A 20,451-nucleotide genomic window follows, 5' to 3' on the forward strand; every position below is an offset into this window, starting at 1 on the left:
TTGACAGCCCCTTGGAGGTACCTACATCACCAGGTGAGGGGCCCTTGCATCATATGGGAAAATCTATTCCCTCTAGTCCTATCCCTCTGATTACATCAAGGTCAATGTTGCTGTTGGTTTGCCTTTACGCCCCCTGACATTTCCTAATCTTGTTTTTTACACAAAGAGTGACTGGGCAGGGGCTCACAGGCACGGAGTCCACCAGAAGACAATAATGCTGTTCACTTTCAGTGTCCTATCCCAGCCACGTTGCATGATGCGTCACTGACTTTCTTTTCACTATTATAATATTCCTCCTTTAAAAATTGAAATGTTTTTGTTTTTCCTAACAGCTTGTAAAGCTTCCCTTTGAAAAAAGATTATTTTAGGAAAAAGAATGAAATCATCTGAAAGAGAAATAGTAAACCATACTGAAGATGGTCAAGGGGGGGGATGGCAAAGTCACAAAGGTCTGTACACGAGCAACTCAAGTCTGGGAAACAGGGGACTAAGATGCTCAAGGCCCACCTCTCCAGTTCCAGAACACTGTTTTTCCCAGGAAAGCATTTCTTTTTGTTATTAAATATCTGTGTTCAATGATAAGGAAGCAGACCATAGCATTTAGTTAAGACTTTCAAATGGAGCTTTTGATCATGTATTTATTTATTTAGTTATATGCCACCTTATTGCAAAAAAGGTATTGTGGCAACTTACAAAAATAGATAAAATACAATAAAGTAAAAAACAGATCAAAGATTAAAGCAGAAAGCTAGACTGAAGTCAGAGTCAAGTAGGTGACTCAGTACAATTGTTAAAAGTAATCTCATGACTTTGAGGTTCCCAGCGGCCAAAGCAAAAAAGAAAACCCGACTTGTTACAAGATTCCTAACAGTGAGTTTGGGGCTTTGGTTTAAAACAGACCCGGTGCAAATCTTGACTCCTACTACTTGAAAGATTCACGACCCTGAGCAGGTTGCTTAACGTTTCTGAACTTGAGGCTCATCACCTGTAAAGGGGAAAAGTAATGCGAACCTTGGAGGTTCCTAGTTACATCAGGGATAAGGTGTGTCAAGGTGCCTTCTAGCTCTAGGAGGGTGATGCTTGGGTCCTCAGCCACACTTAGTCCCCGCTAAGCTGCAGTGGTGATGGTCAGATGACCTGATTTTGAGACCCGGCTCTCCACTTAACTGCTTGCACGACACATGACTTGTCTGGGTTCTAGTCTGACTATCTGTAAATTGAGGAAAATAACTCCTATCTACCACCTAACCCCACACAAAGGCCTGAAAACAGAAGGGGCTTAGTGAATGTTTGGAGGCTGCAGCCAGCATTGTCTCCCCCAGAAAACAATCTTGCTTGTCTTTTAGTTTTCCCAAACTAGTCCTTTGTAACTTTCCTTTTTCTCAGACTAATGAGCAAGAGGAGTCTGAACACTTCTCGCATGGTTAGGCTGTGATATCATGAAAGACACAGTCTTGTAAAACCCACGCCCAGAGCCAAGGGAAGCGCAGCCCCCTGAAGAGACGGTTGAGGCTGGGTGGGGGGAGCCTGGGTGTGGCCACCGCTGTGAGTCAGGCCTTGCTTGGCTGGCTCCCATCATCCCCCTTTGTTTGAGGGGTGAGTTACAGCCGAAACAAAGCATCACCTGGCAATGCCTGACAGACACGTCTTCTGCAGAAAATGCATTTCCTTACACTCCTGGGTGTGTAGCTGAATTTTCTAACATGGCAGCTGGGCCTTCAAATGCACAGATATTCAGGAGCTGGCACAGGGACAGAATGAGGGAAGCAGGGTTGGGGGTGGTGCAGGGATCAGCAGTAAATACTCTTTAAAGATGCTGGGATGGATTGGGTGCCCCGTGGTCTATGGCTTTCCCAGGCGGAGCTGCCTCCAAGCCGGGAGAATAAAGGATATAGACAAAGCCCTTCTGGAAGATCAGCTGCGTCCTGTTCCCCACTCGCTGGGCATATTTCTCGTTTGGTGAAACAGGGAGTCAGACTGGTGAACTTCTTCCTAGCTGTGAAAATACTGCCCAAGGCAGATGAGGAGCAGGCTTGACAGTCTTGTCCTGTGGGCTGTCTGGGTCTGAGGCTCAGGGAGGCCACCAGCAGCACCAGGAGAGACGGCCCACCTGTGCATCCTCGGCCCCGAGTCCTGGGCTTACGGGCAACCCTGGCACCAATAATTCTGAAGCCAGGAAAACCTGGTCCATAGACCCCCTTCGCCTTCCCTCCCAGCTTTCACCCCCTAGTACTTCCCTGCAGCCCTGAGGTCCAGTGCCTCCCCTGGACCCAACTGCTCCAATCTCAGCCTCTCCCGGTGCCCCCTCCCCGGCTGTGGGCCATTCCACTAAGTGATCAGGTCAGGACTGACAAGGGAGAGGGAATCTGCTTCATCTTGGCACCACCCCAGCCTTGGGTCCTAGGGTCTTGCTCATGGCAGTCCTGGAAGTATCCCTGAGTACATACAGGTTGTGGGTCCAAAGGTGCAGAGAGAAAGGACAACATGGACCGCAGGCCCAAAGGCTCTGGGAAGGTCCGAGGAGAGGTCCCATGGCCTATGGTATGTGGCCAAAGCCAGCCGTTCTGGGTGGAGGGGGAGCTCAGGGCCTGGCCCAGCTGCCCACCCTGGTAGGGATGGGGCTGGCAGACAGCTGCCTGCAGCCTTCTCAGCTGCTGCTGTGGAAACAGATGACGGCAGTGAGGAGGAATAAGAGAAAATAAAAATGAGTACAGAGGGAGGGGGAGCTTGGAACAGGGGCTGGTATTTTTCCTCGGGGTGTGGTTTCTACTCAGTGGCTGGGTGACCATGGAGGTTTGGAATGTGGTTGGACATAGGGTGAGGTGGGTGGGGGGATAGTGGCCAGAGGCAAGGAGCAGGAACGTTAGCCAGGGGGCCTGAAGCCCAGGGCCACCACCAGTTTGGCCAGAACGGGAGCCTGGGGTGGTACATGGAGCGGAGCCTCCAACCAGCACTAGTGCATGGGTTCCAGAGGCTTCTGGTTTTGAGCGGCCCCAGGAAGGGAGACAGAGTTGAGAGACCAAGAGAAACTTTAGGAGTAGAGAGAGGCCTGGAGGTGTAGGGGAGAGTGGTCAGGTCTCCTCATCTGTAAAGCATGGCCTGCCTGATCCAAAGTGAGGCTATTTAGGCAAGGGAACTGTCTCTCCGAGCCTCAGTGTCCTCATCTGCTAAATGGGCTTACTCATCTCTACCTCTGAGGGTGCCGTGGGAGGACCGAGAGGGATTGAGTGCACGTGAAGCTCTCGCAGGTGCTCTGCAAGTGGAAGGGACTACTAATCCACTGGGTGCCAAGGGAGCTTTATGCGGGCTGCGCCACATGCCAGGGGACCTGGCCCCCGGAAAGTATTTGCTGATGGAGCCCCCTGTGGGAGTTGCTGTGGGGAGCCCCCATGCCCACTGCCCCTCCTCTCCCGTGAGCACAGGTCCATGCTCAGACCACGAAGTGCAGGGTGTAGGTGAGCTGGTGGCCGTTGTCCCAGGCGTACAGCACCCGCTCCTTGGGGTTGTAGTCGATCTGGGTGGTGTAGGCGTGCTTGTTGAGGAAGGGCAGCTGCGGGCGCGCGTCGGTGCCCGTGTGCGTGTCGAAGGCATAGGCCACCTGGCCCTCCTGCTGATTGTACGTGTCCACGGCGTACAGGATGCCGCACACCAGGAAGCAGTTCCCGTAGGAGTTCCGCCGCAGCCGCGTCTTCCACGTGGTCTCGCGGTGCATGGAGAGGTCGCCAGGGTCCAGGCGGCTCAGCACGATCACCTCGGGCTGGGCCTCGTCGCGGTCATCCACCGCAGGGTAGATGACCCACAGGCCGCTCTCGTCCACGGCGAAGTCGATGTCCGAGTGGCCGCGCCACTTCCAGGGAGTGGTGTCCTCGTACACCACGTCGGGCAGCAGCGCCCAGGAGGCCACGAAGCGCTGCCTCAGGTCGTACTTGATGATGTTCTTGGTGAAGGCGCGGTTGTAGTAGAAGGCGCCCTGGTACACCGCGTGGCCCGTGCCGATCCAGTTGTAGGGCAGCTTGTACATGTTACTCCAGCGGCCTGTGTGCGGAGGGCCTGAGGGTCACCCCTGAGCCTCCTGGACAGCCCCCCGCTCACCCCAGGGGCTGGCGAGGCCACCAGGCTCTTGAGTGGCCCCGCAAGCAAGGGACACTGAGCGTGCTATGGGCCTGGAGCTGGGCCAATCACCCCACCCCACCATGACCACCAGGAGGTACTGTTACCATCCCATTTGCCAAGGAGGAAACAGAGGGTTCAAGGCCGCACAGTTATAGAATGGCGTAGCCAGGATTTAGACAGACTCTATGCTGTGTCTCAGCGCCTTTGCCCATGCTGTTCCTTTTGTCTGGACTGCCATTCCCATTCTGGCTGCCTGAGGAAGGCCTCCTTATCTTTCAGACCCCTTAGCCAATGTTACCTCCTCCAGGAAGCCTTCCATGACATCCCCTGGCTTGAGTGAGGGCCTCTCTTCTACCATAATCCTTGCCTTGGCACTTTTCACTGGCTTACTCCACGGCAGCCTGTGAGCCACCCGAGGCAAGGATCAGTCAGTTTTGACCTGGCAGGGGAAGGACTTCAGCTGGTCCAGGCCATACCTTCCAACTCCACAGCTATCAGGATCAATCCAAACTTTGATGTGCCTCATGAGGTCCGCCTCAGCCTACTCTCTCCTTCTGCCTCCCTTCTACGCCACCCTGCCTCTCATCGCTGGGCCTTGGCCCACACCGGGCCTTTTCTGCGTAGAACACCCGTCCCTTTCCCTTTCGCATGGCTACTTGTGCTCTCCCTCCAGGGCTCAGCTCAGCATCATCTCCTGCTCTGGGAAGTCTCTGATGCACACCGTCCCTGGAGCCCTCCTACAAACACTACACTCAAATTATTCCTTTTACGTGTTTGCCTCTCACATCAGACTGTGCATTTCGGGAGAATAGGTCCTGTCTAAGTGTCCCCTCCCCATCACGCACCAGACTTTCCCTACCCAGACTTACAGCTCCTCTAAGCTCTCCTTGCCTGCGAAACAGAGGGATAACCCCCACCTCATAGAATTGTGAAGGCACCGTGGGCTGAGGCACATGGGATGGCTAGTGCATAATAAGTGCTCAAGGAGAGGAATCTCTAAGTATTGTTCCTCTTGAGAGTAAGTTACACTTAGGAGGGCAGGACCACATCCATCTTGTTTGTTGCTACGGTCCAGCTCCTGGCTCGGTGCCAGCACATGGGGGTGCCCTCAAGATGCCCCTTCTTGGGGTGGCTGATCATTCGCAGCTAGGCCAGGCTGGGGAAGTCTGGACCCCAGGAAACCACAGGCAGAAGAGGGCCAGTCTCCACAGGAGACTCAGGCTGCCCGCCCCTTGCCCCCCTTCCCATCTCCGGGCTCTCCGACCTTGCTTGAAGTTTTCCAGGTTGCGGAATTCAACCAGACTGTTCCCGTAGTAGTAGTTGGTGACATAGATCCTGTCATCTTTCGCAGCAGGGTCCTTCATCCAGGCTCCCTCATGACGCCCGTAGCTGTGGTGCCTCACGGGGGGGTCCACGGCCCGGAGGGTGCCCTCACAGCTCACCTCTCTGCCTGTGGGGAGTGAGGGGTGCAGCGTTTGACACTCAGACCCACAGGCCGCGAGCCAGAGCAGCAGTTCTGGGAACAGTGTCTGGGCCGTACTTAAATCCCTCCTGCTCCTTGTTCACAGCCCTTTACCCCTTTCCTCATGATCAAAGCAATGTCTGATCAATGGGGAAAACACAGAACATTCAGTAAAGAAGAATGAGGGAAATAAAAATGATTCAAAATGTCATTATCCAAAGAAAAATTTAAATATGCTATACAACCTTCCATTTCTTTTTTTTCTTTGCACGTCCAGTCATGCAGACATATGTTAAAAAAGAGTGGTTCTTCTGAAAATTCCGTTTTATGTATCCTACTCTTTCCCTCCACTGGGCAATTTCATACATCATTAAAATGGCTTCTTAATGATGTGATTTCAAGGTTCTACCAGGCCACCAGACAGCTGTGCCCAGTCCCCTTGGTGTGAGACCTTCAGATTATTTCCAGTTTTCTGATGTTGGAAACTGGTTGGTGGGGAACCAGTTAAGCTGCAGCTGTTGTCCGAATTGCCGATGGACCCTTCAGGATAGACCCCCGCAAGTGGAATGCACTCAGGCCAAAGTAGGCAGTGGCTTTAACAATACCGTGTTATGGCAGGGAGCTAAGAGGCCCTCCAGAAAGATGGGCTCGATGATTTAATAGGAAAGATTTCTACCGAAAGACACAAGCCAAAGCTACAAACGTGGATGTAAAAAAATTAAGATATGAAAATCATTGCTGGATTCGATGAGGGAATTCTAGGTGATGTGTTAAGAAGGATTTGTTGAAGATACTATGTGTTGCACTGTAAATGTCCATCAAACTTTATAAAAAGGATCAGATAGGAAACATTTTGGGCTTTCCAGACCACATACTTCTGTATTCTTTTTTCACAACCCTTTAAAAATGTAAAAACCATTCTTAGCTCAAGGGCCATACAAAAACAGGTTGCAGGCTGGATTTGGCCCATAGGCTGGACCCTGATGACCCCCGTGAGGCTTACTGACCTGGGTTGGCGACGTCTGGGCGTGAAGGTAGCTCCGTGGGCAGGGGCCGGGTGGTGGGAGTCGGGGTGGGGGTGATGAAGGGGTCCGAGCTGGGGGTGCCGGAGGCCAAGTCCGCTCCCTCTGAGGCCCTGGGTCCAGCCTCCTCTCGTTCTGCTGAGTTGGGCTCTGCTGGCCTGCCCTCGGTCCTGGGCGGGAGCTGTTCCAGCCAGGAAGTGCCCCTGAGGGCGTTGTCTGTGGGGAGAAGACCCTGGGCTCACATCCTGTGCCGCTGCCCAGGGTCTTCCCCAGACCCCCTGGCTCCCAGCTCCGGGACCATGGCGGAGAGAAGCGGGGAGGCCCTGAGGAGTAAAAGGCCTCCGAAAGCAGGAGGTGGGGAGGCTTTACGGTCAGCAGACCAGCTCCAAGCCCCCCAGCTGAGGGAGCTCAGCCAAGTTGCCTGCCTTGGTGAGCCACAGCTTCCCGTCCTATGAAAGGAGAATCACAAGGCTCACAGCGTTAGGCTGCTGTGTTGCTCAAAGGAAAATGTATACAAATCATTTGCACAGGGCGGCAAGTATGAGGTGCCAAAGAGGAAACCCCTTCCCTCCCAAGTGTCAAACACTTTGTACCAGTTCTTTCATGTCCTAGATTCAACCCCAGGAGGCAGAAACCCTTGCTCCCATTTTGTAGACTTTCTCCCCGTCACCTCCCTTGGAACCCGGCTGTTCTCTCACCCAGTCCTTGCCCCTTCAGGCAGGAAGGGAAGGCACAGCCAGCCTCACATCAACTCTGGACTCCAGGTCTCTATGTCCCCTCACCTATCTCCTATGTCTCATTCTGTGGCTTTCTGGGCACCCTCCTCTCCTTTTCCCTCTCCTGCTGGTGAGGCTTTTGCTGACAGGATGACTTTTTCAGCTCCCGTGGGACCTGTCTGGGGCCATGTCTGGGTCATCCCTGACCCACACAACTTCTCTGGGCTGGGATGGATGGGGCCTGGGTGGGGGAAGCAGGAAGATTCAGTACCACACAGCAGGGGACAGAGCTGTGAAGGGGTCTAAGGCAGGCTCTGCAGCCCACTGGCCTGCATTCTGGTCCCACCACTCACTGTGAACCCTGGAGCCGTCTCTTCACTTCCCTGAACATGTTTCCTCACCTGGATCAAGTGCAACAGCGTGGGTGAAAGTACACGGAAAACTGAGATGCCAGGGACAAAGGAAAAGTGATGGTGTGGCCCCCAGGGGAGGAGGCCCCTTGACTCCAGGACAATTACCTGACTTCTTCCTTTTCTCTCCCTGCCAGGCTTCCTCTTTGCATACGGTTTAGCCATGCCTCATTGTGGGGCAGCCCCTGGAGTCTCTTGGGAATGGGGCACACCCTCTTTCAGGGAGGCCTGGCCTTGGCAGCTGGCCAGGGCAAGAGGCTTGTTCCCACGAGCCTCACTGGCAGAGCCAGATGCATACAGCTGTTCTAGGGCAGTGCCCAGCCAGGGGTCAAAGGCTCTGTACTGTGGCCAGGCTGAGCCAGCGGGGCTTAGAGCCAGTCAGCAGCTAGCCCCAGGGGACTGGGGAAGAGGCCGCTGAGCCTTGAGAGAGCACGAATTTAGAGGGCCCTTGAAGGAGACTGGTCCCTCACATTTCTACCTCCTGGTCCCTTGGACATGTGGGCAGAGGGCTTCACAGAAGGAAGTGGTCAACAGGACCCAGGAAGAGGGAGCAGGCTTAGGATGCCCCTCGGGCAGCTGGGGAGGGTCTTAGAGGAAGAATCAGGAGCCACATCAGTGAGAATGGCCCAGAAATGTGGGTACTCTTGGAACTTTGGTCTCTTGTTTTTTTGGTTAATTACGTGGTTGCCCTTCACTGTGATCCCCCTTGGATTGCAGGAAAAATACAGGAGTCTGTGGGATCTTTGGGGAAATAAGAAGTGGGAGGTGCTGGAGAGGCCATCCATTCCAAGGCCACTTAGGAAACAAGAGGTGCCCAGAAGGTCCTGTGTCACTTCCTAGAACCCTGGCCTGACTATAGCTCCTGTGGGCCCCCACCCCACCTCTGACTGCTGCCTGGCCACAGGTATGTTTTTTTCCACTGGACTGTGAAGTCTGTGTTCAGCAGAATCTCTGGAAGAGATTCTTTGAATGAAGAAGGAAAAGTCCAGTGAGGGTGGAGACAGCTGACAATACTGGAAAGGAACCTAGTGGCCCTTTGTATTGATTATATCATTTCATCCCCAACAACGCCATGAGGGGTATTATCATGTCTGTGGGTGAACAAACAGGTAACCAGTGGAGGTGACATCTGGGCAGTTTGACTGTAGAGAAGACACTGGATCCTTGTTGGCGATCTGTGTGTGGAGTGCCGTCCATCAGCAAGCCCCCCATCCCCAAGGGTCCAACCCTCCTCCAACTCACCAGCCACGGCCTCAGCCACCTCCTTCCTGCCCGCCTTGTAGTAGGTGATGCCTCGGATCACAGCCTGCTGCTGGGCCAGAGCCCGGGGCTTGGCTGTGGGCTGTGGAAATCTGCCCTTGCCACCCTCCTTCCTCAGCTTCTCCACCTTCAGCAGCTTCTCCTTAGGAGATTTTGGGAGGCCCTTGTCTACAAAGCTCTTCTGCATGTTGCCGTATCTGTTGTTGTCTTTGCCTTTCCCTCCAGCTGTGTCCTGAGGGAGAAGCGAAATCTCAGACTTAGGGGAGGTAGATGTTGTGGGAGTTCACAGAGGCTCAGCTTGTGGGGAATGGAAGCGGTCATGCCACTCCAGGACCTATGTCTCAGGTGCTCGTGAAGTCACAGCTTTCCCCCAGAGTAGCTAAGCCCATGACTGGGATGTGCCTCAGTTTCCCCACTCAGCTCCAGCTCCCAAGCCCAGCCTCATAGGTTAGATTCCTGTCTCATTTCCAAACACCTGCATACTCACCCCCCGGGGTAGATTATAATGATCAACTTCCTAGGGAGGTAACTAGTCACCAGGTCAGTTTCCTATCCCTGTCTCTCTCTCACTCATGGGTCTCTGTTAGTGGGCAGGGGAGAGGTGCTCAGGCTCCAAGGCAAGATGACCAATGTCATCTCAGTGAGCCTGGAACTGTCCCAGTTTTAGCACTGTAAGTCCTGCATCCTGGGAAACCCTTCAGTCTCAGGCAAACTTGGATGTGTTGGTCACCAAGGGCATTGCCCTTTGTGCATGAAGTTTCCAACGTTTTGTAAATTTTATTTTCACTTCCTTTTAAATGCCTCTGATGATGGCTTGGCACAAGATCACAGGCCCTGTGACATCACCCATTGTTAGGCAGACTCTCCAGGAGACACAGCAAGTACAGTATCTAGACCTTCCATGTCGTGGCCAAAACAGCATTTATTCGTGCCTGTGGACTTGACATGGGAATGAGCAGGAAGCCTGCCCTGGGCTAAGGCACCAGGCTTCCTCCATGCTTTATCAGCAACTAGGCGGTCTTGGCTGCAGTCACAGATGGCCCCATCATCACAATGTCAGCCGAGGAGGCCAAGAGGTGGAGAGGAAGAGCACGGGCTTGCCAGTCACGCAGATGCAGGTTCAGGTCTTGGCGCAGCCGCCCTCTCTCCACGTGACCTCACTCTGCGTTCCCTCATCTGCCAAATGGCCAATGACTGTCCCTCCTCGCGAGTGGTTATGAGAATAACTGAGATCATGTCTGTGAGGAAGTCAGGTTTAGACTTTAGAAGTCAAGTTTAGAGGATGTCAGGATTCCACAACGTCAGCTCCTTTCTTCCCTACTCCAAAACACAAGGCCGCTGTGTGGAATGGAATGGTTGTGCCCTGCATGTGGGTGACTGCCCAAAGGGGCATGAATGGCATTGAAATTGAGTCTGTACTCCTTTTTGCCAAGCCACCTTCCCTAGTGTATATCTATCATAGGAGGGAGCCTCTGTACAATTTGCCCACCCCCAGGGGGCTTTTTATTTGCCCAGAAGGAGAGCTTTTTTGGCAGTTTGTCTTAGAGGAGGGTCTTTTCCTTCCTTTCTTTTTTTAAAAAATTTTATTTTTAAATTTATTTATTTTGAGAGAGAGAGGGTGCAGTAGGGGCAGAGACAGCAAGAGAGAGAGAATCCCAAGCAGGCTCTGCACCGTTAGTGCAGAGCCCAGTGTGGGGCTCAAACCCATGAACTGTGAGATCATGACCTGAGTTGAAACCAAGAGTTGGATGCTCAACCGACTGAGCCCCCAGGCGCCCCAAGGAGGGTCTTTTTCAAATGCACAAACAGGTGTGTCATGAGTCTTGGATGGCTCTGCCTGGTGTCTCTGCTCACTTTCTGCTGAACTTGAATATGGAACACCTGGGCATTTGCTGCAGGCATTCTCCACCCCAGACTGGGCTGATGAAGTGGTGTTAGTCTACAGGGTTCCCTGAGGCATCCCTCACCTATCCCTGAGCAGGTCTGACCCAGACAAGGGTCCAGCCACAGCAGGGGAGGCTATAAGTGGTTTTGCTGCAGCCCACCCCAGGACCAGGCAGGGAGGGTCCTCTCTATAGCCTTGTCCCCAGTAATTTGGAGATGGAAATGCCTTGGATGCCACCAAACACCTGCCCTAGCAAACAGACCCCTCAGCTGGATCCCACGTCGGCCCCCAGCTTACCTCTGTCAACCATGCTCACTGTATGCCAGGCAAGCCCTGCCCCCCACCCTGCCATGGACTCTCCAGCTGTGCCAACCCTCAGCCCTTTCTTAGGACCCTAAACCCTCATCCAGCTGGTCCCTGGGACTGAGATCCTGGCACACTGTGTTCCCAAGTCCACACACCTGCTGGCCCCATCACCAGAGCCGTGGCCTCACCTGAGCCTTGCTAGCAGGGCCGGGGGCTGGGGCAGCATCGGGGACCGTGGCCGCGTCCTTCTGCAGCAGCTGGAGGCCCAGGCTGGAGAGCTCCTTCTTGATGCCCATCATGATGGCCGAGTGATTCTCATAGCGCTTCAGCTGCTCGCTGAGATGGCGCATGCCCTCCTTCACCACCTCGTTCTCCCGGCTCAGGTTCACCTTGACGCTCTGTGGGGCAGGGCCTCAATCAAGGTCTTTCTAGCCTCCTCTGAGAGCCACTCCCCACCCCTTGATCCCTGGAGGGGACACCCAGCTTCACTGGTACAGACAGGGGCACCAGCAGACCTGGGTGGGTAAAGCATGCTGCCCAGAGACTGTGTAATCATTAATGTCTTATTTAAAAAGTGAAATAAGTGATGTTTCTCCCTTGGGCAGAGGGAGCCAGTTCCTCCCGAGTGAGGCTGTTTTCTTCACTTCCACCCAGAGTTAGCAATAAGGTGTTTTGTTTTGTTTTGTTTTTTTTTAGAGTTATCGCCTAGTGAACAGAAGCAAAGCACAGATAATGCAAAACAGAAGACAATTGAAAAACCATTTCTTGGTGGCTACGGAAGTCATTTCTGATTTGTTCCAGCCACAGCAGATACATTCTCCAGACCGTCTGGCTCCTAGTTCCATGAAGTGAGTTAACATTTCCTGAGATTATGGGAGGTAAGGTCAAAGAAGGATAACCACAGGGCTGGCATGAGGAGAGCCTGGCATATACTAGGTGCACAGAAAGCACCAGTATGCAGGAGCGATCCAACAACTGTTACCTGACTCCCAGGCTGGCAAGGGCCTGGCACACAGTATATACACACCAAACACTTTTTGGATAATTAAAGCCACTGTGACCCCAGCTTTGGGGAGAGCAAGGGGTTAATCTCCCACTCGGGGGCACAGGATGCCCAGGTGCCCCCTTCCTCCAAAAAGGAAGCTGGGAAAGGAAGCCCCCACGCCTGCTTCTGGCAGCTACGTGTCCGCAGGCTCCTGGCAGCCCAGCAGGGGCCGGATGCAGGAAACAGGCGGAGGCCAGGCTGTGCCAGCAGAGATGTGTGCCAGCAAACCTTGAACCTGCAGCCTGGACCCCCAGGATTGTCCAATTCTGTCGCTGTCCTCAGGGGGTGGTCCTGGCCACCTGTCTAGCCCTCCAGCACATTTGCACTTGAGCAGAAGATGCTTAGCACCTCTGTGTCTGCTGCAAGTGGGTACTAGGATGGCCATGCTGTCTTAATCAGCCCTGCCCTGGTGGGCTTGGCCAGTCCTACACTTCTATGTGGCATTTTATGTGATGAGTAGCCCTGGAGTTGTGCAATGTATAAGTCCTGGTCTTGGTGAATTGAGGACAACTGCAAGTTCCAGCCCCATCCCATTTCCCTTTCACATAGTCTGCCAATGCCTCAGTTTCTCCACCTAGCCTGCCAGCTTCCTGTAGGCCCATGAGCCCAGTCAGACCTCTTTCCCAAAGTCTGGACCCAGATGCCTGCATCTCCCTCTCCCAGCTGCCTGCTGGAGTCCAGTTTTCTTTTTCTTTTTTTAATTTTTTTATAGTTTATTTTTGAGAGAGAGAGAGGAAACGAATGAGTGAGAGAGGGGCAGAGAGAGAAGGAGACACAGAATCTGAAATAGGCTCCAGGCTCTGAGCTGTCAGCACAGAAGCCAACACGGGGCTAGAACCCACAATCCATGAGATCATGACTTGAGCCGAAGTTGGACACTTAACGAACTGAGCCACCCAGGCGCCCCTGGATTCCAGTTTTCAGCAGCCACCAGGGTCAAGGCAGACTTCAGGGCCCCTTCAGACACTACGACTGATGGCCTCCAGTGTTGACCCAGCCTGGCTCCTAGGTAGAGCTCTGCCCTTACCTCTTCCAGTGTGTTCATCTGGGAGGCCACCTTGTGGACATAGGCGTGCACTTTCATCAGGTCCATGCTGTACAAGGTGCCCTCCAGGAGATCCACCATGGACTGCAGCTGCCCAGGAAAGGGTGAGAGGGTTAGGGCAAGAGCAGAACACAAAGGGTGCAAAAGGAGCTCTACCACTTGGAATGGCCATCATGGGCCTCAGCACCCATTAGACCCAGCTTGCTAATAATAATCATGAGAAAAGCAGTGGATTACATTTTTTAACACTTACCGCAAGGCGGGCACTGTGTTAGGGGCTTTTCACTGTTTCACTTAATTCTCAGGACAACCCAACGGGGTGTGTGGTGGACACTGGAGATCAATCTACATGCCATGGGATCCCTCACCTGTTTCTTGTGCCTGTACCTGGCTTCCATGTGCCTCCTTTTTAACAGCCTGCATCTGTGACTCTCTTCAAAGAGCCACTATGTCCCAAAGTGCTTGGGAGTGTATGTCCTCCGGGGACAGTCCCTAGGCAATGCCTGGCAGGTGTGGGCATCGAATATCCCAGCTCCTGAGCCCCAGTGGGGACAACTGGGCTGTCATTTACACTCCAGCATCCCCTGGGGCTGAAGCTGATGCTTGGCTTGAGACCACACCCTATTGGACTTCCTTCTCTTCCCACCTCCCTCTGCCACTTTGGTACCAGCTTCTCCTGGGATTTTCAGAATACACCACCAGCACACGAATCACTTGCCTCAGAGTCTGGACCTTGGGATACAAAGACAAGGTCTGGACAACTTTTTTCTTTCTTTTTTTTAAGTAATCTCTGTACCCAACATGGGGCTCGAACTCATGACTCTGAGGTCAAGAGTGACGTGCTCTACGGACTGAGTCAGGCACTCTGACAAAGTCTGGACAACTTTTATTTTCATCTTACAGAGTAGGAAATTGAAGCTTAGGTGAAGTGACGTGTCCAAAGCCACCCAGTTGTTAAATGGTGGGGCCAGCAGCAGATCCCAGATTGATGTACACCCAAACCTCTCTTCTGTCTACTATCATGCTTTACCATTCCTTCTTGTGTTCAGATGGGGAAACAGAGGCCAAGAGAAGGGAGGGGCTTGCACAACAAATAGGTCAGTGGCAGATGCTGTGTCACCCTTGTCCACCCAGGGACTCCTCCCTGCAGATGCCCCTCCCCTTCCTATCTCCATCACATGTCATCAGGATATGACCTCTCCAGATGGCCGGGATGCCAGTGAGTGTCGGGGAAACTATGGTACTGGGGGCTGCCTGGAAAGCAGCTTCCGCTGGCTTCTTGAGAAGGGCTGTTCCTTCAGCCCACCCTCTTGCATGGCCCCACTCCGAGCGCTGCAGCATTTCTCAGGCTCTGAGCAAGCCAGTGCTCCTGTCTGGCCTGGCCAGTTGTTTCCCAAACAGTTTTACTCCCACTCTCCCAGGGGTGTTCATGTTGTTTTAAGCCAGAGATCTTTTCTTCGAGTAGACACTGATCTCTAAAATGGAAAAAGGGAGTGGAGAAGTCTTACAGAAGCAGGGGTTGGGCCTTAAGACTTGTCTGCTTCCCTGTAACCTAGCTCAGACCCTGAAGAGTTGCTCGGTACCCCTTGGGCTCAGGGGAGCACAGTTTGAGAACCATGCACGTAACCTATTGTGTGCTTTGGCTTCCTTCTCTGTGAAATGAGGCAATAGGGCTGTGGTCAGGAGCAGAAGTGTCTGGACAGGGCTCTGCACAGTGAGCACGCTGCAAGGGCTTCATGAATATCAGCAATAATGATACTTGGATTCCAGGGCCATACAGTGGATCCTCCCAGCTCACTCTGCTGCCTTCATGGCGACCAAAACTGGCTTTCCAAAGCACAGCTTTGACTATGGGTCTCTCTCCTGCTAGATAGCTTGTCATGGCTCCCCAGTGCTCATGTATGACCTTTCACTTCCTAAGCCTGGCATTCGAGCCCTCCATGGTCTGCCCCTGTATCCTCTTTGGCCTCAGCAAATGTTTCCTCTGGGCCAGGCACTAAGGACAGTGATGAGTTAAGACAGACACAAGCCTTCGTGGTCCTTCACAGGCTGTCAAAGAACAGAGAGTAACAGAGAGGTGCCCAGATCATTAATGACAGGACGCTGATCTTGTCGAGGAGCAGATGTGGATCAGTAAAGTATGCCAGGAGGGAGCTTTGTTTGAGCTGAGCTCTGCAGGAGGAGCCCAAATTAGGCAAAGAAGGCAGGAGAAGGGCAATCCAGGCCAAGGGAACAGTTTGTATAAAGAGCTGGAGGGGAGAAGAAACATGGGTTTGGGACGTGCTACCGAAGCGTGTGTCACTCATCTGTGATAAAGTGATGACAAAGAGTGAGATAGACTTTTACAAACTTCCAGATCCCTCTGACAGAGAAATCTTTAGTCTGTTGAGTCTCCTAGTAAAACACCAGATTTTATTTTGCATGTCTGTTTTCTGTTTCACTTTTCAAATAATTCATTTTTATGGCATTTTCCAAAAGTATTGGTTCTTGGATTTTAATTTTTTTATTTAAAAAAATTTTAGAGGCTGTCCTTTTATAAAATAAAAAAAACTAAGTTTATTTATATATTTTGAGAGAGAGACTCAGAAAGCATAAGTGGGGGAGGGGCAGAGAACGAGAGGGAGAAAGAGAGAGAATCCCAAGCAGGCTCTGCACTGATGCAGGGCTTGAACTCACGAACACTGGGATCTTGACCTGAGCCAAAATCAAGAGTCAGACGCTTAACTGACTGAGCCACCAGGTGCCCTGGTTTTTGTTCTTTTTTTTTTTTTTTAATTGTCTTTCACCACAGATTGAGAAGCACTGTGTTAGAGGAACTGACAGGTGGGCTGGAGGACTAGTGGAACTGGGGCAGAGAGAGCGCAGGGAACCATCCTGGGCCACCTCCACTCCACTTGCTCTCATCCATAATGCCCTCATTTCTTCTCTGCCTGAGGGACTCCTACCAATCCCTCAAAGCCCAGCTCTAATGTTACCTCCTCTTCTGGGTTTCCCACAGTCCCTGGGATATCCTGTGGGCCAGCACCAATGACACGGACATTGCTGGAGTCAGGAGCTGTGTCCCCATAAGACAGGGGCGGGGCCATGTCTATCTAGTTTATGTCCAGGAGGAAAGGGAGTGAAGAGGTGAAACGTATGCACCTGTCACTAACCTCCCCAAGAAAGAGAATCTAGAATCCTCTCCTTCCTACTCTGGAGTCATGTAACAATGACCAAATCACAGCTGGAGTTCTTAGCTTGAGAGAAAGGGCTGGGGTAGAGACACGAGAGGGTATAGTGTGGGTGTGCCCTGCTCCCTCTCCTCCATGGGCTTCCCTTAACCTCCTCTCCTGGGGGGCTGCCCATAGAGAGCCTCCTGATGAAGGATGAGGAGCTAACTCTAATGGAGAGCCCTCAGCTCTGTCTCATACTGCCTCTGCCCCCTTCTCCTCTTGGGGTTTTCTGGGTACCTCTCAGGTACCTGCTCCTGCACCTACAATGTGAATGAGACATAGTATTTCCTCTTCCTTCTATGACACCACCTACTGGGTCAATCTCACTGTTACCCTTCTCTGGTCCTACAAGACTGAATGAAAACCATCATGGCTGCTGTGTCCTGAAAAGGCCTAAGGGACAACGGGCTCCTGGCTGAGAGCTGTCGAGGGACGCCTTCTGTGGGCAAGGGGACAGAGAAGAGAATTCCTAAGCTCAAACCTTAGCGCTGCCAGTTGCTTGCTGTGAGATCTTAAGCAAGTCACAGTCCCTCTCTGGGCCCAGATTCCTCCGAAAGTAAAGCTGGGACCATAAGTTCTCTCCCCACAGGGTTGTGGCAAGTATTAAATTAGCCAGAATTTATGAAAAGGTTTTGTGTATCCTCATATAAAGTATGCATACAATTTAGTTAATGAGAAGTGGGCTTGAGCAGAAGTTGGGTTTGTCCCTAATACTCAGGACTGGCCTACAGCCTCAGTGCCTGGAGTCTGCAGAGCCCTAGTGAAGCCCTAGGCGGACAGTGCAGTCCGGGGACTGACAAGTTGTTAAGAGGCAACTTGTTCTCAAATTCCATCCTATCCTAGCCTTGAGCGTTTTGGTATCCATTTAATTGTTACAAAAATAAAACGAAAGTTAAATTTAAAGAAAATATTTTTAGCCAAAAGTTGGAGACAATTTTTCACGGGTCTCTTGCTTTCCTGCATGTCTTGCACGCAGAGGCGCTGTCTTTGTTCTAGGACTTCTTATTGTATGGTGACCAATCTTGGAACATAGAGAGAGGGTTTCCGTCCAGAGTAGGGAAGGTGTTCTCAGTGCCCATGATAAAAGATTTAGACTCTTTAAGCGTGGGGGGGCTCACTCTTGAGAAATACCCCAGTGTGTGCGCAGGTGTTACCTGGTCTTCACTGTGTCACCTCATGGGAACTGGAGCTGGAAAAATCAGTTCGAGGGAAAATGCAGGCACTCTGGCTGCTGTGAGTAATAAAGTCTGAGTCTCTGACAGGGAGGCTGTGTCTTCTGCTACATCCATGAAATGGGCAGGGTGACTTGTTATCTTACAAGTAGGGTGACATCTCCGTCAATTTCACAGTTCTTGACACCAAAAAAAGACAAAATAGTCTCATATTTGGAAGAAATTATAAAAGAAAAAGGTACTCTCAAAAGACAGCAAGTTTATCTAGTCCATTACAGAAAGGAAAACAGGAGAGCGATGTTGTTTAGAACACAGGCTTTAGATACAGCGGTATGTGGTTTAAATCCAAGCCCCACCAAGCACCGAGCTACGTGTGTTATGAATGCCACAAAGGTGCCTGGCTGGCTGTGGGGACTGTGCTCTAGCCTGCACATGCCTATTCAAGCCATGCGTCCTGGTGGTAGGCCTGGCATGGGGTGGTGTTCCGCGGAGGTGGGGCTTCTTTCTGATCTGCCTCCGGAGGTGGCTGGGGGGAGGTAAGCATAACATTCATATAAAAGTATGGTTTAGTCCCCAAGGCTACATGCCATTACGTGAGAGCTTGGGCCAGTTACCTAACTTCCCAAAGCTCAGTTCTCTTGCCTATAAAATGAGGACAGTGATTCCATATTTCCCGGAATGGTTAAAGAATTTAGAGGAAAAAAATGTGTAAAAAGAGCTTAGCACAACATCTGGTATGCAGGTGGTGGTTGAATATGGGAAGTGGTGTTATTACAATAAAAACAATAAAATGCCACAAAACTTAAAATTTAAAATACTATATTCTAAGGTGCTGACAGATGAACTGGTTTGGGTAAAATACAGGACACCGAACTAGGTGATAAAGTATATATCTCTGTTTGCTTATTTTCTGTCTCCTTTAGTCAAGGCACGGACCTCAATGAGTTCCCTCCTTTATCCCCAGACCGGTGCCCGCCTGGCGGGTAGTAGGTGCTCTGTAAATATCTATTGCATAAAGAAGCCTGCATTGTGCAGACGCGCTAGGGCGCAGGGTAAATAGCATAAGAATGCCGCCTCCATCACTTCCTGGCAAATGGTATTGGGCAAGAAGTGGCTGATCCCTCAGGGAGCCTCTGTTTCCTCACCTATGAAATGGGATAACAACAGCACTTTCCCAGAGTGTGTGGATTTTTCACTGAAAAGACAGCCCGTTCTAGATATTCATTCAGGAGGTGTCCCCCTCCCCCTCACATCCCCCAGAAAGTACCTTGAGGAGCTCCGGTGCCTGCTTCTTGAGCTTCTCCATCTTCCACTCGTTCTCGCAGGGGTTGAGTGAGGAGGGTGGCGCCGTGCAAGAGCAGCGGCAGTCGGTCCCCGAACTCACTGTCTCCACGGTGTAGAAGTCCTCCACCCGCGCCCGCCCGCTGCGCACCCGGCTGCACGCGTCCTTGCTCAGCGGCCTCATGATGCACTTGCAGCGGCAGTCAGAGCCCTCTGAGGTCATTCGCACCTGGTCCATGTCACCAAACACCTGCAAGAGGGGCTCAAGTGAGCCGGAAGGCCAGTGGTGGGGGGAGAAGGAGGAGAGAGGAGGAGCCACAGGGGACAGACAGGTAGCAGAGCCCAGTGCCCTTGGCCTTTGGAGTGCCTGGCTGGCTAAGTCAGTTGAACCCGTGACTCTGGATCTCAGGGTTGTGAGTTTGAGCCCCACATTGGTTGTAGAGATTACGTTTAAAAATTTTTAAAAGCTCTTAAAAAAAAAACCCATGGAATTACCACAGGACCCAATAATTCTACGTCTAGACAGTATTATCCAAAGACGACTTCTCCAAAGAACTGAAGACAGGTATTCGAACAAAGACTTGTGCGTGAATGTTCACAGCAGCAGGATTCACAATAGTCCAAATGCCCATCCACTGAGGGGTAAACAAAAGTGGTGCATCTGTACAATGGACTATCACTCAGCCATGAAAACGAACGGAGTACTGATACATGCTGCAACTTGGATGAACCGTGCCAACAACAGGCGCTAAGTGATAGAAGCCAGACACAAAAGGCCACATATTGTATGAATATCCAGGACAGGCAGACCCACAGACAGAAAGCGGATTAATGGTTGCCAGGACTTGGGAGGGGGGAAATGGGGAAAGACAGTTTAATGGGCACAGGGTTTCCTTTTGGAGTAATGAAAATGTTCTGGAACTAAGTTGTGGTGATGGTTGCACAACATTGTGAATGTACTAAAGGCCACTGAATTGTGCACTTTAAAAGTTAAAATGGTAAATATCATGTGTATTTTATCACAAAAAGATATGAATGACGATCTTTTATTGGGCATTAGTTACTACATCCCAGTTTTCATGTGGATTACATCCTTTAATAATATCTGTGTATGGGGGGCTGGTTACCTCCAAAGTCCTTATCATGGTCTTCAAGGCCTATGTGAGCTGACAATCTCTTCCCAACCCCTCCTTTTGTCACCCTTTCCTTCCTTTGGGTTAGTCCACTCCAGCCTTTGCAGATGTGGTACCCTCATCCTGAAACCCTTATCCTGCTGCTATTCCCTTGGCTTACTCCCTCATGGTACTTACACATTATCTCCTCTGAGAAGCCTTCCCAGACTACCTACCTCCCCTTACTCTCTGCCCCCTTATCTAGTGGCTTTTTTTTTCTTTATTATACCTATTACCATCTGAAGTATTATATTTGTGTTTGCTCGTTTTTTTCTTACTCTACTGAAGGAACGATTAGAGACAGAGACTTTGTCCAGGTCTCTCCTATACCACAGAATAGTGGCTGCATG

General features: G+C 51.6%; 1 protein-coding gene across 4 annotated transcripts in view; it reads right to left on the reverse strand.

Annotated features, from left to right (window-relative positions):
- Positions 1 to 618: 618 nt before the first annotated feature.
- The window catches only part of OLFML2A (olfactomedin like 2A), a 33,164-nt gene continuing 13,331 nt past the window's right edge, over positions 619 to 20,451 (reverse strand). For all 4 annotated transcript variants that reach the window (XM_029919822.1, XM_029919820.1, XM_029919823.1 and 1 more), the window contains 7 exons: positions 18,916 to 19,179; positions 13,247 to 13,354; positions 11,363 to 11,572; positions 8,966 to 9,215; positions 6,583 to 6,813; positions 5,378 to 5,563; positions 619 to 4,035 (listed from right to left, as the gene is read on the reverse strand). In XM_029919822.1, the coding sequence (XP_029775682.1) occupies positions 3,431 to 4,035; positions 5,378 to 5,563; positions 6,583 to 6,813; positions 8,966 to 9,215; positions 11,363 to 11,572; positions 13,247 to 13,354; positions 18,916 to 19,167 (1,842 nt within the window). In that variant the 5' untranslated portion in view covers positions 19,168 to 19,179 and the 3' untranslated portion in view covers positions 619 to 3,430. The remainder of the gene's footprint in view (positions 4,036 to 5,377; positions 5,564 to 6,582; positions 6,814 to 8,965; positions 9,216 to 11,362; positions 11,573 to 13,246; positions 13,355 to 18,915; positions 19,180 to 20,451) is intronic.

This window comes from Suricata suricatta, chromosome 13 (genome assembly GCF_006229205.1).
Source record: "Suricata suricatta isolate VVHF042 chromosome 13, meerkat_22Aug2017_6uvM2_HiC, whole genome shotgun sequence".
Classification (NCBI taxonomy): domain Eukaryota; kingdom Metazoa; phylum Chordata; class Mammalia; order Carnivora; family Herpestidae; genus Suricata; species Suricata suricatta.